The 16,337-nt window shown below is 38.2% G+C and overlaps 1 protein-coding gene across 1 annotated transcript; it reads right to left on the bottom strand.

The window, feature by feature from the left end:
• Positions 1 to 3,950: 3,950 nt before the first annotated feature.
• LOC105485078 (sperm protein associated with the nucleus on the X chromosome N1) lies at positions 3,951 to 5,077 on the bottom strand. Its single transcript, XM_011747281.2, has 2 exons — positions 4,899 to 5,077; positions 3,951 to 4,261 (listed from the first exon to the last, which is right to left on the bottom strand). The coding sequence occupies exons 1-2, from the start codon at positions 4,974 to 4,976 to the stop codon at positions 4,031 to 4,033; spliced, it is 309 nt and encodes a 102-aa protein (XP_011745583.1). The 5' UTR covers positions 4,977 to 5,077; the 3' UTR covers positions 3,951 to 4,030.
• Positions 5,078 to 16,337: the final 11,260 nt, after the last annotated feature.

The raw sequence follows: 16,337 nt of genomic DNA on the forward strand, positions 1-16,337 counted from the left end.
TAAATACCCAGAGGAGATGAAATCACAGCCTCATAAAGATATCTGCACTCTCATGTTTATTGTAGCATTATTCAAAATAACCAATATAGAAACAACTTAAATGCCCATCAATGGATGAACAGATTTAAAAATGTGGTATGTGTGTGTAGCTATATATAGTTATACAGCACTAAATATTATTCAGCCTTAAAAAAGGAGATTTTGGCATTTGCCACAACATGGATGAATCTGGAGGACGTTGCGCTAAGTTAAATAATACCGACAGAAAGAAAAAGATTTGATGATTTCATATGTGAACTATATAGATAAGGGGCTCAAACAGACAGAGGTAGAGAATGAAACATTGGGGGTGGGAGGGGAAATGGGGAGATGTAGGCCAAAGGATACAAAATAGCAGACATGTAGGATGAGCAAGTATAGAAATCTGATGTACAGGGGGACTAAAGTTAAGGAAATTGTCTCATGAATTTTTGTTAAATAAATAGATTTTAACTGCTATTGTCACACACTTAAAAAACTGAGAAGACCTGTAATCCCAGCACTTTGGGAGGCCGAGGCAGGTGGATCACAAGGTCAGGAGATCAAGACCATCCTGGCAAACACGGTGAAACCCCGTCTCTACTGAACATACAAAAAAATAATTAGCTGGGCGTGGTGGCGGGCGCCTGTAGTCCCAGCTACTTGGGAGACTGAGGCAGGAGAATGGCGTGAACCAAGGAGGCAGAGGTTGCAGTGAGCTGAGATCGTGCCACTGCACTCCAGCCTGGGCGACAGAGCGAGACTCCATCTTAAAAAAAAAAATTGGGAGGCCGAGACGGGCGGATCACGAGGTCAAGAGATCGAGACCATCCTGGCTAACACGGTGAAACCCCATCTCTACTAAAAAATACAAAAAACTAGCCGGGCGCGGTGGCGGGCGCCTGTAGTCCCAACTACTCGGGAGGCTGAGGCAGGAGAATGGCGTGAACCCGGGAGGCGGAGCTTGCAGTGAGCTGAGATCCGGCCACTGCACTTCAGCCTGGGCGGCAGAGCGAGACTCCGTCTCAAAAAAAAAAAAAAAAAAAAAAAAAGAGAGAGAACTGAGAAGAGAGATTTGCTAATCTGCTTCACCATAGTAGCCATTTTACTTTCTCTATGTATTCCATTATATGTTGTAAACCTAAAATATACACAATAAAATTTCTTTAAAATAAAGTTAAAAAATCCATCACACTTCTATATACTAACATTGAACATGTGGAAATCAAAATTAAAAACATGATACTATTTACAGTCACTTGAAAGAAAATGTAATGCTGGTGTATAAATTAAACAAAACACAGACCAGAAGGTGGGTACAAATATTAAAAATCAACATACTTTTCTAAAAATTACAAAACACAAAATATAGCTAATATATTCATTTACAAGGGAAGAACAGATTATACATATATAGAAGCATCTTAAAAACAGGGCTGAGTGAAACATTAAGTATTGACAATGGAAATGTAAATTGAAAACAAATGTCCACAAACAATAAGAAGCATGTAGTAATACTCATACAGAGAAAAGGATACACATCAAATTCAATACAATGATTGCCAATGTAGACAAGAGAAATAAAACTGGACCATGGAAATAAAGGAGAGTGAATGAGTCAATGATTAAAAATTCTTCCCTTGAAAAAAGTATTGTTTTTTTTGAAGGAAATATAATAGAGTTGTTTTGACATCCAGTGTAGAAGACTGAGTTATATTCTTTGAGTTAATTCCCTAAGACCCTCTCCCGTTTATTTACATTCACTCTCCTTTATTTCCATGACCCTGGAGGCATCACACTACCTGACTTCAAATTATACTACAAGGCTACAATAAACAAAACAGCATGGTACTGTTACCAAAATAGATATATAAACCAATGGAATAGAACAGAGGCCTCAGAAATAATGCTACATGTTTACAACCATCAGATCTTTGACAAATCTGACACAAACAAGCAATGGGGAAAGGATTCCCTATTTAATACATGGTGTTGGGAAAACTGGCTAGCCATATGCAGAAAAAATTGAAACTGGACCCCTTCCTTACACTTTATACAAAAATTAACTCAAGATGGATTAAAGGCTTAAATGTAAGACCTGAAACCATAAAAATCCTAGAAGAAAACCTAGGCAATACCATTCAGGACATAGGCATGGACAAAGACTTCATGTCTAAAACACCAAAAGCAATGGCAACAAAGCCAAAGTTTACAAATGGTGTCTAATTAAACTAAAGAGCTTCTGCACAGCAAAATAAACTATCATCAGAGTGAACAGACAACCTACAGAATTGGAGAACATTTTTTCAATCTTTCCATCTGACAAAGGGCTAATGTCCAGAATCTACAAAGAACTTAAACAAATTTACAAGAAAAAAACAACCCCATCAAAAAGTGGGCAAAGGATATGAACAGACACTTCTTGAAAGAAGACATTTATGCAGCCAACAAACATATGAAAAAAATCTCATCATCACTGGTCATTAGAGAAATGCAAATCAAAACCACAATGAGATACCATCTCACGCCATTTAGAATGGTGATCATTAAAAAGCCAGGAAACAACAGATGCTGGAGAGGATGTGAAGAAATAGGAATGCTTTTACCCTGTTAGTGGGAGTGTAAATTAGTTCAACCATTGTGGAAGACAGTGTGGCGAGTCCTCAAGGATCTAGAAGTAGAAATACCATTTGACTGAGCAATCCCATTAATGGGTATATACCCAAAGGATTACAAATCATTCTACTATAAAGACACATGCACGCATGTGTTTATTGTGGCACTATTCACAATAGCAAAGACTTGGAACCAACCCAAATGTCCATCAATGATAGACTGGATAAACATAATATGGCACATATGTACCATGGAATACCATGCAGCCATAAAAAAGGATGAGTTCTTGTCCTTTGCAGGGACATGAACGAAACTGAAAACCAGAATTCTCAGCAAACTAACACAAGAACAGAAAACCAAACACGACATGTTCTTACTCATAAATGAGACTTGAACAATGAGAACACATGGTCACCGGGAGATGAACATCACATGACAGGGCCTGTCAGCGGGTGAGGGGCTAGGGCAGGGATAGCATTAGGAGAAATACCTAATGTAGATGACGGGTTGATGGGTGCAGCAAACCACCATGGCACATGTATACCTATGTAACAAAATTGTAGGTTCTGCACATGTACCCCAGAACTTAAAATGTAATAAAAAGATAAATAAAAAAGAAAAAGAAAAAAGAAATGCTAGTGTATGAAAGTGATAAAGAAAATACCAACTTTTACTTGTATAATTGTATTCAATTTCTCTGTAGACTATGTTTTCGTTTATTGCCTGCAGTAGACAATGGCCACTCCCAGTGTCCCACACTTGGTAGGCTTCTGCTCCATCTGGTGTTTCTTAACTAGGAAATGCCCTAGTATTGGGACCATGGCCTCCAAACACCATTATTTTTATGTGTGTGACATGCTGTCTTACTTTATGTAGGGTGGAGGTTTTTGGTCCTTTTGAGGGGCTTCAGTGGCTCACAGCCTTGGGTGAGTTACAACCCACACCACTATGAGGTATGTGGCCTGGAGGTGGTGATTTTGATGTCTTCATTCTGGAAAGAGTCTCCTCTTCACCTGACACCTTCACTGTCACCTACACACAATACATATCTTTTTATATGCCCTTCTACCTATTCACACGCTCCAAGAAACACCAAGTCCTTTTCTTTCTATCTTGTGAGATAAAATTTTAAGAAGAAAATTTGTTTCCAGGAATCAGTTCTCCCCCGGTCCTTATTTACAATGTGGGGCTAACTGTCAACATGTGGATCTGTCCACCAACCCTACAGGATCTCATATCCCTCCCTTCTGAAATGCCTACATCTTCCCTTCCTTTCTTCACCACCTTCAGAAAACAGGCAGAGATATACACAATCATCAGCTCCTCCAACTTGATTTTATTGTAATCATTGCCATCGGTGGTGAGGATTTGACCAATTGGGTTTCTCCATGTGAGACTAGTCCTCCCCACCCTCCTGTGAAGATCCTTCAAATGAATCTAGGTCTTCCTCCTCCTCCTCTTGAATTGGATAGATGGTGTTCCCTGGGGATTGGTAATTCTCCACTTGACTTGAACTTATTTTCTTAAACTTCTTGTAGGGAAACATTAATAATGTTGGATATTCTGATGTTTTTGTCTTTTTCAAACTCTGTTTGGGGGCTAAGTCCCTGTTTGGTGTCTCCTGCATCTGTTAAGAAAACAGGGAGAGGCCAGAAAGACATTATTTTGGGTGAGTAGGATAGAGACTGGATAGCAAGGGGTCTTTATGAGAAGGAATGCAGGTTGAAGAAGGGGTTTGTGCCAGAGAAGAACAAGGTGGAATCATAGGGTAGGGATCTATGAGGAAGAAGAAGAGCATGGGTAGGGTCGCCTGTTAGTCCAAACTGCACAATTGTGTAAGCTGTTTGCTATTTTGCAGACCTTGGTCAAAGTGAAACATTACATGGGGGTTCAGGCCATGAGAAACATCCTGCCTAACCACCTGACCACAGGGTTCATAAAGACTCAACTAAAGAAACATCCCTATCATATCTTGCTTAACAGAATTCTAAGGAACAGCACAATGATATTCCACCGGAAAAAGGGCCAAACCACCTGATCATAAGACATCTTATTAATATCCTGCCGGGCAGCAAGCCATACTGCCCAGCTCCCTCCCACCCATACCTGTAAGTAACCCGGCCTGTAAGTGGCAGTGGACTCTGGTAATAAGCTCATCCACTTCCACAGGTGTCTGCCATATTCTTGTGTTACTGTTTGAGCCGCCCCTTCTCTGTGTGCCTTTCTTTCACCCATGCCTTCGCTTCAAAACCTAACAATCTTACCTCATCATTTTTGTTGTTGTTGGATTCACAGGGGCTCTTCCTCTTTTCCCCATTGGTGCTTGAAGTTGGCTGTTCCATGATTGTGGTTGGTTGTAGAATGTCTATAGCAGGCTCTTGTAGAGTGCAGACTTCCACAGCAACATTGAAGCTTCCCAGTGGTATGTCCCAGAGCTCTTACCCTCCCTATATATACCCTCCTGGTGACAAGGCAAAGCCACGCCCTTGAGCTTTGTTTGATCATACAGGCAGTGTCCCAGCCAATGGCAGTCCTAGGGTGGCTTTGGCATCACAAAGCACCACTGCTGCCCACTCCCTGGGCTTGCGGGGGAGGGGAAAGTGGTGTAGAGGAAACCAAATGCTGTTGTTGTTTCGGCATCCCCTGAAGATGATGCATCCCAAACAGATCTGCCGCCGCTCCTCATTTCTCCATGTTTAATGTTCATGGTTCACATGGAAGCTGGAATACATTCATGTTCTGAGTGTTTACACGCAGGATACTACAGTCTAAGACGAACATGTGCAAGACTGTGGGCATAGTTAAGCTTTGTACTGGAGATTGTGTCCAGTGCCAAAAAAAAAAAAAAAAAAAAAAAAAAGAATTACATTCCGATTGGAAGGGAGAAGTAAAAGGATCTTTTGTCAAAGACTACATGAGAGTGCATGTAGAAGTGTCAATCTAAAAAAATGCTTCTACTGTAATTGAGGTTAGCAAGATTGCAGAGTAAGAGATCAACATATAAATCAATTGTATGTTTATATATATGAAGTTATATATTAGAAGTTTATATATTAGAAGAGACGGTGTTTCAGCCAATGGTAGTCCTAGGGTGGACTGGAAGTTAATTTCAACAACTGAAAGCTGAAACTAAGAACAGTGCAACTTAAAATATCACTAAAAATAGAAAGCCTTAGGAACAAATCTGAACAAAGATGTAAATGACTTGTACACTGAAAACTACAAAACATTGCAAAGATAAATTAATGACATAAGAAAAAATTAAAATGTATACTTTGATTTTTGGTTCGATGATTCAATATCGTAAGATGGCAGTTATTTCCAAATTCATCTGTAGATTCAACTCAATTCTAATAAAAATTCTAAAAAGGCTTTTTTATAGAAATTTACAAGATAATTACAACATTCATATGGAAATGTAAAGTGCCTAGAATAGCCAAAAGACAATTGTTGAATCTTAAAAAGCTCTGAATTTTATCATTGTCAATGTTCTACTTTTGATAGTGTAATGTGGAGGTGTACTGAAGAGTATACTATTGGGAGAGACTGGTTGAAGGGTACATAAGGCCTCCGTGTACATATCTTGGAAACTTCTTGTGAACTTATAATTGTTTCAAAATAAAAAGCTAAAAATGTTTTAAAAGACAGTAAGAGAGAGAGCCAAAGATAGAGAAGGCATGATCCTAGGTTCCTCCCACAGGTTAACACTTGTCTCATTCTGCATAGGAAGTCACAGAACTCAATAAGGGAAAAAAAATTTAATGAAACAAAAGAGAAGTAGACCCTGGAATTTTGATCCAGCATTCATCAAGGTCACATATCTTTATTTCATACACCATAAAATCATGAAAGGCCTAGCAAAATACCCTGCTGACATCCAGATACAACCAATGTATTGCATTCCCATGACTGTCATCTAAACACAAACAAACCAAAAGAAGATTGGTATCAAGGTATACAAATTTTTTTAGTGAACCCCAGATGTTGTCTAGAGTTCAACAATTCCATTTATTAAGTGCTCACAAGCTAACTTCTAATAATTTTTTGTACCCTTGCCTGCAATTAACAGTGAGAATAACACCCTGTCATGTCATGTTATGGAAAACAAAACAAACAAAACCAAAAGGCATATGCTGCATCAAATAGAGCAGGTCAGAAACTGATTACAATTGCTGAAAATGACAGCTTTCAATTACCTTATTACCTTTTAAAATTGTTTTCTGAATTTGTTTACCAAAAATGTTTTTATGGGTATATCACTATCCAAGGAAAATTAAGCCAAATGTTAGGAAAACATTTAGTGCATATTTCTATTGAAAGATTGCAACTGACTTTATAAAATAACTCCTATTGAAATCATTAGTGATGATGTTATATTTTCCACAAAATGAATAATAAAAAATTAAAGGTCATCAGTGTACAATGAGTTCATTGTATTGAACGTTTTTATTTCTGATGTGTTCAGTTTTCAAGAGTATTCTTCTTCATCATATCAGGTTGTGAAACATACTCAAAGGGACTCTCCCATGTCACACTGTAAGTCAGACATGGACCAGGACAAGAAGCAGGGGAGTCCTGGGCACCCTTTTACTTCCTGTTTGGGACTTTGTACAACTGACATTATAAACTGACAGTAGTTTAGTTACAATAATAACCCTCCACAACTTTTTAAATAATTTTTTTAATACTTTTTACCTGTCTAAGGCAGGTTTAAACACCACACAGAGTACCAGATATAGGATAGGATCTGCTTGGGATTTGCACTACTCTGTGGCCACAAAGAGTAAGGAGTTAGAGGCCAACCATATATTTTCCTCTGGAGCGCAGACAGGTGAAGAGCAATTAATGAGAAAGAGCTGAGTATGGAAGAGGGCTACAACTTACCGCTGGCTTTGCGTGTGACTGAATGAGTAGCTTTGAAAAATACCAGCACCATTACCTCCACTGCAACTACTACTACCTCTACACTGCTACTACTATTACTGCTAGCAATAGATTCCATACACAATAAACCTACTATATGCCAGTCTCTGCTGTAAGCATATGGTATCAAAGTCAAACAGGAAACAGATGGTACATGCAAAATTAAATAATTTGACAAATATTTATCTGCAAAGGAACCATTTACAAACAGGTAGATGAAGGGAGACCATCAGAGAGAGTGCTTGTTGCAGCTGCCATCACTATAGACCTAGAGGAATGAGAGCAGGGAGGAAGTGGTTACTAGAACCAGAAATGATCAATAGTCATGAGGAAATAGCTACCTTGAGAAGAACAGTGACCTCTAACGAGATTTATCCCGCCCGAGGTGACTCACAGGGATGGAGCCAGGAGAATAAGTCCACGGCCCTCACTCCCCTTCCTTCCTTCCACCTCTGACTGTCCTTGGAGCTCCCCATTAGCCAAACCCAGTGGACATCAGAGTCCAGGAGCCCATTGAGAGAATCCTTTCTAAATAGCCTCCCAGGACAGAGCAGGTGAAGAAGGGTGGTGAGTGAATCTGGAAAAGCAGAGGGAAGATGTTTAGCCAAGGTGCAATACTCACAACAGTCCCAGGAGGTAGATATCATCATGGAGGTCTGATTTACTGGAGAGGAAATTGAGGCCCAGGGAAGCTCAGTAACTCAATATTTGTGAAACAGTGTTCAAACCTAGTTCAATCTGCCCTAAATCTCATATTCTTTCTGGGACTCTGGGTAAATTGCATACCTTCTGTAGGCTTCAGATCCCTCAGCTGTAGAATGAGTAAACTGGAACGCTCAATGTCATTTTTAAAAATATGCTGTGATTCTATACTTCTCACTTTTAAAGATACTACGATTCCTATAAACTTTAGGTAATATGATTCCAGCCAGACAGATTCACATCTCCACAGTGTAAAACTATGTGTGGTGGGCCTATACTACCTTGAACTACTGTGGTTCTTCCCTCTGATTCTATTACCACTGGGAAAATACTAGCACCTAAGAACAATGCGGGCGACTTAATATGGAGAATTAGCCCAGAAATAGGATTCTTTAGACAGAAGTAAGCTACCAAACAGAGACCATCAAGTCTCTCAGCAACTCTAAAGAGATAATAGAATCTATCTCAAGCACTGGACTAGTCATATAGATGTAAAGACCATGGTCCTCATTCTTCAGTTTTTGAAGAAAATGCCATCCCATGAGTATATTTCATATCTGGCATATTGAAAAGATATTCTGAAGTAATGTCCAGCCTGACAGAAAATAAAACTGATTCCTTAAAATCAAACAGTATGAGTAGACAGAAATTTTCTACAGTGCTCTACATTTTAACGTTTTGTCTTTTAATTTTTTTGTTTAATTTTTGTGAGTACATAGTAGGTGCATATATTTATGGGGTACATTAGGTGTTTTGATACATGCATGCAATAAAGAATAATCCCGACATGAAGAATGGGGTATTCATCCCTTCAAGAATTTTATCCTTCATGTTACGAACAGATGAATAATATTCTTTTGGTTATTTTGAAATGTACAATTAAGTTACTATTGGCTACAGTCACTCTGTCGCATTATCAAACAGTATGTCTTACTCACTCTTTCTATTTTTTATACTCATAACTTTCCCCACCTTTCCCCCAACCCCTAAATACAGATTCCATCTTCTGGTCACCATCCTACTACTCTCTATGTCCATTAGTTCAATTGTTTTGTTTTTCAGATCCCTCAAATAAGTGCCAACATGTGATGCTTGTCTTTCTGTGCCTGGCTTGTTTCACTAAGCCTAATGATCTCCAGTCCCATCCATGTGGTTACAAATGACAGGATCTCATTCTTTTTATGGCTGAATAGTACTCCATTGTGTATATGTACCACTTTTTTTTTTTTTCATGTATCTATTGGCAGACATTTAGGTTACTTCCAACTCTTAGCTATTGTGAACAGTGCTGCAACAAACATGAGAGTACACATATGTTTTCAATATAATGAATTCCTTTCTTTTTGGTATATACCCAATAGTAGATGTGTTGGATCACATGGTGGCTCTATTTAGGTTTTTGAGGAACCTTCAGACTATGGTTGTATTAATTTATATTCCCACCAACAGTGTAGAAGAGTTGTAGTTTCTCAACATCCTCGCCATCATTTGTTATTGCCTGTCTTTTGAATAAAAGCCATTTTAACTGGGGTGAGTTGATATCTCATTGTGCTTATATTTGCATTTCCCTGATGATCAATGAGGTTGCATAACTTTTCATATGCCTGTTTGCCATTATTATGTCTTCCTTTGAGAAATGTCTAATCAAATCTTTTGCCTGGTTTTGATCGGATTATTAGATTGTTTTTTTCTCATAGAGTTGCTTGAGCTTGTTATGTATTCCGGTTAATAATCCCTTGTCATGTGGCTTGTTTGCAAATATTTTCTCCCATCCTGTGGGTTGTCACTTCACTTTATTAAGAGTTCACAGAAGCTTTTTAACTTGATGTAATCTCATTTCTCACTGTTTGCTTGGTTGCCTGTGCTTGTAAGATATTGCTCAAGAAATTTTTTGCAGACCAATGTACTGAAAATTTTCCACAATGTTTTTTTTTTTTTTGTAGCAATATCACAGTTTGTGATCTCAGATTTAAATCTTTCATCTATTTAGATTTGTTTTTCTTATATGGCAAGAGATAGGGGTCTAGTTTCATTCTTCTGTATATGGAAATTCAGTTTTCCCAGCGCCACGTATTGAAAACACTATTACCCAGTTATGTTCTTGGTACTTTTGTTGATAATTAGTTCTCTGTAGGCATGCAGATTGTTCTCTATTCTGTTCCATTGATCTGTAAGTCTGTTTTTATGCTGGTATCATGTTGTTTTGGTTACTATAGCTCTGTAGAATAGTTTGAAGTCAGGTAATGTAGTTCCTCCAGTTTTGTTCTTTTTGCTCAGGATAGCATTAGCTATTCTGGATCTATTGTGATTCCATATAAATTTTAGGATTGGTTTTTCTATATCTATGAAGAATCTCATTGGTACTTTGAAAGAGATTGAATTGAATCTGTAGATTGCTTTGGGTAGTATGGACATGTTAAAATTGTTGATTCTTCCAATTCATTAGAATGGAATATATTTCTATTTTCTGATGTCATCTTCAATTTCTTTCATCAGTGTTTTTTACTTTTCATTATACAGATTTTTCAGTTCTTTGGTGAAGTTAATTCCTAGGTGTTACATTTTATGTGTGGCTATTGTAAGTGGAATGATTTTTTAAAATTTATTTTTCAGGTTGTTCCCTGTTGGCATCTAGAAATGCTACAGATTTTTGTATGTTGATTCTGTATCCTGCAGCTTTAAACCATTTGTTTATGAGTTCTGAGAGTTTTTTTGGTGGAGTCTTTAGGTTTTTCCAAATATAAGATTATATCATCTGCAAACACTGATCATTTGACTTCTTCCATTCCAATTTGAATGCTGTTTATTTCTTTCTCTTGTTCGATTACTCTAGCTAGAACTTCCAGCACTTTATAAGAGTGGTAAAAGTGGGCATCTTAGTCATGTTCCAGATCATAGAGAAGAGGTTTTCACATTTTTCCATTCAGTATGATACTAGATGTGGGTCTGACATATATGGATTTTATTATGTTGACGTATGTTCATTCTATACCCAGTTTTTTTCAGGAGTCTTACCATGAAGGTATTTTGAATTTTATCAAATGTCTTTTCAGCATCAAGTGAAATGATCATATGATTTTAGCCTTAATTCTGTTGGTATGATGAATCACATTGACTGATTTGTACCTGTCAAAACCTTTTTGCATCCCAGCAATAAATCTCACTTGGTCATAATGAATGACCTTTCTAATGTATTGTTTAATTTGATTTGCTGGTATTTTGTTAAGGATTTCTGCATCAATATCCATCAGACATATTGCCCTGTAGGTTTTTTTTTTTTTTTTTTTTTTTTTCTAATGTGTCTTTGTCCGATTTTGGTATCAGGGCAAAACAGGCCTTTTAGAGTGACTTTGAAAGTAGTTCCTTCTCCTCCATTTATTGGAATAGTTTGAGTAGGATTGATATTAGTTCTTCTTTAAATGTTTGGTAGGATTCAACATTGAAACCATCAAGTCCTAGGCTTTCCATTACTAGGAGACTGCTTATTACGGCTTTTATCTTGTTACATGTTATTGGTTTACTCAGGTTTTCGATATCTTCATGTAAACTTGGTAGGTTGTATGGGTAAGTACTTATGCATTTCAGGGAGATTTTCCAATTTATTGACATAAAGTTTCCCATAGTCACCACTAATAATCTTTTGAATTTTTCCAGTGTTAGTCCTTTTAATTTCGGATTTTATTTATCTCGATCTTCTCTCCTTTTTCTTACTTAGTCTGGCTACAGGTTTATCAATTTTGTATACCTTTTCAAAAAACCAACTTTTTGTTTCATTGATAGTCTTTTGATTTTCTTTATTTTACTTTCATTTATTTCTGCTCTGGTCTTTTATTATTTCTTTTCTTCTACTAATTTTGGGTTCAGTTTGAGCTTATATTTCTAGTTTTTTAAGATGCATCATAAGATTATTTGAAGGTGTTTCTCTTTTTTAATGTAGGCACTTATAGCTATAAACTTCCCTCTTAATACTGCTTTTGCTGTATCCAATAGGTTTTGGTGTGTTGTGTTTCCATTATCATTTATTTTGAGACATTTTTCAATTTACTTTTTAATTTCTTCATTGACCTGCAGGTCATTCAGGAGCATATATATTTTTTAATTCTATGTATTTGCATAATTTTCAAAGTTCCCCTTGTTATTTTCCAGTTTTATTTCTTGATGGTCAGAGAAGAAGCTTGATGTAATTTCAATTTATTTGAATGTTTTAAGACTTGTTTTATGACCTAACATATATTCTATCCTTGAGAATGATCCATGTGCTAGGTAAAATAAGGTGCATTCTCCAGTCCTTGGAAGAAGTGTTTTGTAAATGTCTGTTAGATCCATTTGGTCTATAACGTACACTAAGTGTGATGTTTCTTTGTTGATTTTATGTCTGGAAGAACTGTCCAATGCTGAAAGTAGGGTGTTGAAGCCTCCAGCCATTATGGTGTTGGGACCTATCTCTCTCATTAGTTCTAATAATATTTCGTTTATATACCTTGGTGCTCCAGGGTTGGGTGCACATATATGTAAAGTTGTTATATCCTCTTGCTGAACTGATCCCTTCATTATTACATAGTGACTTTTTTTCTCTTACATTTTTTGTCTTGAAATCTATTTTGTTTGCTATGAATGTAGCTAATCCTGCTTCTTTTTGGTTCCATTGGCATGGAGTATCTTTTTCCATCCCTTTATTTTCAGTAGATGTGTGTCTTTAGAGGTGAAGTGTGTTTCTGACAGGCAAAGGTCAATGTGTCTTGTTTTTTCATATACTCAGCCAGTCTGTGTCTTTTAATTGAAGAGTTTAGCCCATTTACATTCAATGTTACCACTGATAAGTAAGAACTTACTCCTGTCATTTTGATTTTTATGTTCAGATGGTTTTGTGGTCTTCTTTCTTTCTTTCCTTCCTGTCTATTTTTAGTGAGGATGATTTTTCTGTGGGTATATGATTTAGTTCCTTGCCTTTTATTTTTTGTGTATACATTGCATGTTCTTTGGTTTGAGGTTACCATGAGGCTTGCAAATAATATGTTATAAACCATTATTTTTAATCTGATATTTACTTAAGACTATTTGCGTAAACAAACAGCAAAGAAAAATAAAACTAATAAAGCTGCACCTTAAGTTCATCCCACCGCTTTTTAATTTTTTGTTATTTCTCTTTGTATCTTATTATGTTGACTATGTCTTGAAAAGTTGTGCTTTTTATTTTTGATTGGTTTGTCCTTTAGGCTTTCTATTAGAATAAGAGTAGTTTACACACTACAATTACTTTGTTATAATATATTTTGTTTTTCTGTGTTCTTACAATGACCGCTGAGTTTTGTACTTTCAGTTGATTACTTATTGTTCAGTACCATCCTTTTCTTTCTGATTGAAATACTCCTCGTAACATTTCTTGTAGGACAGGGCTGGTGTTGATGAAATCCCTCAGCTTTCCTTACTCTGGGACCATTTTTTTTCCTCCTTCATGTTTGAAGGATTTTTTTTTTTTTTTTTTCAGATATATTATTCTAAGGTAAAAGAGCTTTTTTTCTTTCAGCACTTTAAATATGTCATGCCACTGTCTCCTGGCCTGTAAGGTTTCCACTGAAAAGTCTGCTGCCAGACATATTGGAGCTCCATTGAATGTTATTTTTTTCTCTTATCTTGCAGCTTTAGGAGCCCTTCTTTATCCTTGGTTTTTGGGAGTTTTATTATTGAATGACTTGAAGTAGTCTTCTTTGAGTTAAGTCTGCTTGTTGTTCTATAACATTATTGTACTTGGATATTTGTATCTTTCTCTAGGTTTGGGAAGTTCTCTATTATGATCTCTTTGAAGAAACTTTCTACTCATGTGTTTCTATACCTCTTCATTAAGGCCAATAACTCTTAGATTTGTCCTTTTGAAGCCATTTTCTAGATTCCTTCATTGCTTTCTACTCGGTTTTTCATTGCTTCATTGCTTTCTACTCGGTTTTTCTTTAGTCTTTTTTGACTGTATATTTTCAAATAGCCTGTCTTCAAGCTTATTTTTTCTATCTTCTGCTTGATTGATTCTGCTATTAACAGAGTTTGAGAGATTCTGTAGTCTATCACTTGCATTTTTCAGCTCCAGAATTTCTGCTTGATTCATTTTAATTATTTGAAACTTGTTGCTAACTTATCTGATAGAATTCTGAATTCTTCTCTGTGTTACATTGAATTTCTTTGAGTTTTATCAACCCACCTTTTTTTTTTTTTTTTTTTTTTTTTGAGTCATAGTTTCACTTTTGTTGCCCATGCTGGACTGCAATAGCGTGATCTCGGCTCCCTGCAGTCTGAGCCTCCTGGGTTCAAGCAATTCTCTGGCCTCAGCCTCCCCAGTAGCTGGGATTATAGGCATGCACCACCACGCCTAGTTAATTTTCTATTTTTAGTGGAGATGGGGTTTCACCATGTTGGTCAGGCTGGTCTTGAACTCCTGACCTCAGGTGATCCAGCTGTCTTGGCCTCCCAAAGTGCTGGAATTACAGGCATGACCCAGTTATTCTGAATTTTCTGTCTGAAAGGTCACATATCTGTTTCTCCAGAATTGGTTCCTGTGGCTTATTTACTTCATTTGGTGAGGTTATGTTTTCCTAGATGTTGTTGATACTAGTAGATATTCTTCAGTGTCTGGTCATTGAAGAGTTAGGTATTTATTGTAGTCTTCACTGTCTGGGCTTGTTTGTGACCGTCCTTTTTGAGAATATTTTCCAGCTATTTGCAAATACTTGGGGGGTTTTGTTTTAAACTGTATCTGCTTTAGGGGTCCCCCATGCCTAGTAATGCTGCAGTTCCTGCATAGTTCTGGAGGTACCACCTTGACGGTTTCAGAAAAGATCCAGGAGAAGTCTCTGAGTTATGAGGCAGAGACTTCTGTTCTCTTCCCCTACTTTCTCCCACACAAAGTGTGTGTCTCTCTCTCTCCATGTTCTGAGCCACCTAAAGCTGGGGGTAGAGTGACACAGACACTCTTGTATCCACCAACACTATGACTGTGCTGGGTCAGACCTGAAGCCAGCACAGAGCTACGTCTTGCCAAAGCCCTGCTATAACCACTCCCTGGCTACTGTCTATATTTTCTCAAAGCCCGAGGCTCTATATTCAGCAGGTGGCAAAGCTAGCCATGCCTGTGTCCTTCCTTTCAGGGCAGTGAGTTCCCTCAGGTGGGTTCAGAGGTGTCATCCAGGAGTCAGAGATTAGAATTAAAGACCTGGTGTACTATTGTATTGCAGCGGAGCTGGCACTCAAACCACAAGCAGCAGTTCTTCCCACACTTTCCTCTCTTTTTCAAAGGCAGGGCAGCCTCACCGTGTAGCCACCCCTACTACAGGCCATGGAGAGTACTGCAACACTACCACTGATGCTCCCATAAGTCCCCAGGGTTCTTGAGTCAGCTGGTGGTTCTTGAGAATGCTGCCAGGCCTGGGACTCACCCTTCAGGGCAGTGGGTACCTGTCTGGTCACAGGCAGGTCCAGAATTGCTGTCAAACGGTCAAGTCCTGGAACTCAGGACCCCAGTAGCCCACTTGTTACTCTGTTGCCCTCTTACCATGCTGGTACCTGAAACCAGTATGTCTCAGAGGTTCACCCAAGGTCCTTGATGCAGTACCTGGGTATCGCTGCTGTTTATTCAAGAACCAAGGGCTATTCAGTTGGCCGGTGATGAATGCTGCCAGGGCTTGGTCATTTCTTTCAAGGCAGCAGGTTTCTTTCTGGCCCAGGGTGTGTCTAGAAATGTTGTTTGGGAGCTAGTGCCTGGAGCAGGGGCTTCACAACCCTGACCAGTGCCCTGTCCTGCTGTGGTTGAGCTGGTATTCAAGATGCAAGAAAACAAAAAAAAAAATGATCCTCACTATTCCATCTCCTCTCCTCAAGCGGAAGGAAGGATTCTTTTATGGAGCTGCTAGCTGTGCGGTCTGGGGCTAGAGAGGGGTGATGCCAGCACTCCCTTGGCTGCCCCAGCTGGTATCTCGGTAGGTCATGTGCACCCCTCCACAGCCCCGCTGATTACTGGGATGGGAAATTTCCTTCTGGCTAGAGGTGGTTTAAATGTCCCTTTCCCAGGTGGGAGTCAGCTGAGTTTGGAC

Source organism: Macaca nemestrina, chromosome X (assembly GCF_043159975.1).
Source record: "Macaca nemestrina isolate mMacNem1 chromosome X, mMacNem.hap1, whole genome shotgun sequence".
Classification (NCBI taxonomy): domain Eukaryota; kingdom Metazoa; phylum Chordata; class Mammalia; order Primates; family Cercopithecidae; genus Macaca; species Macaca nemestrina.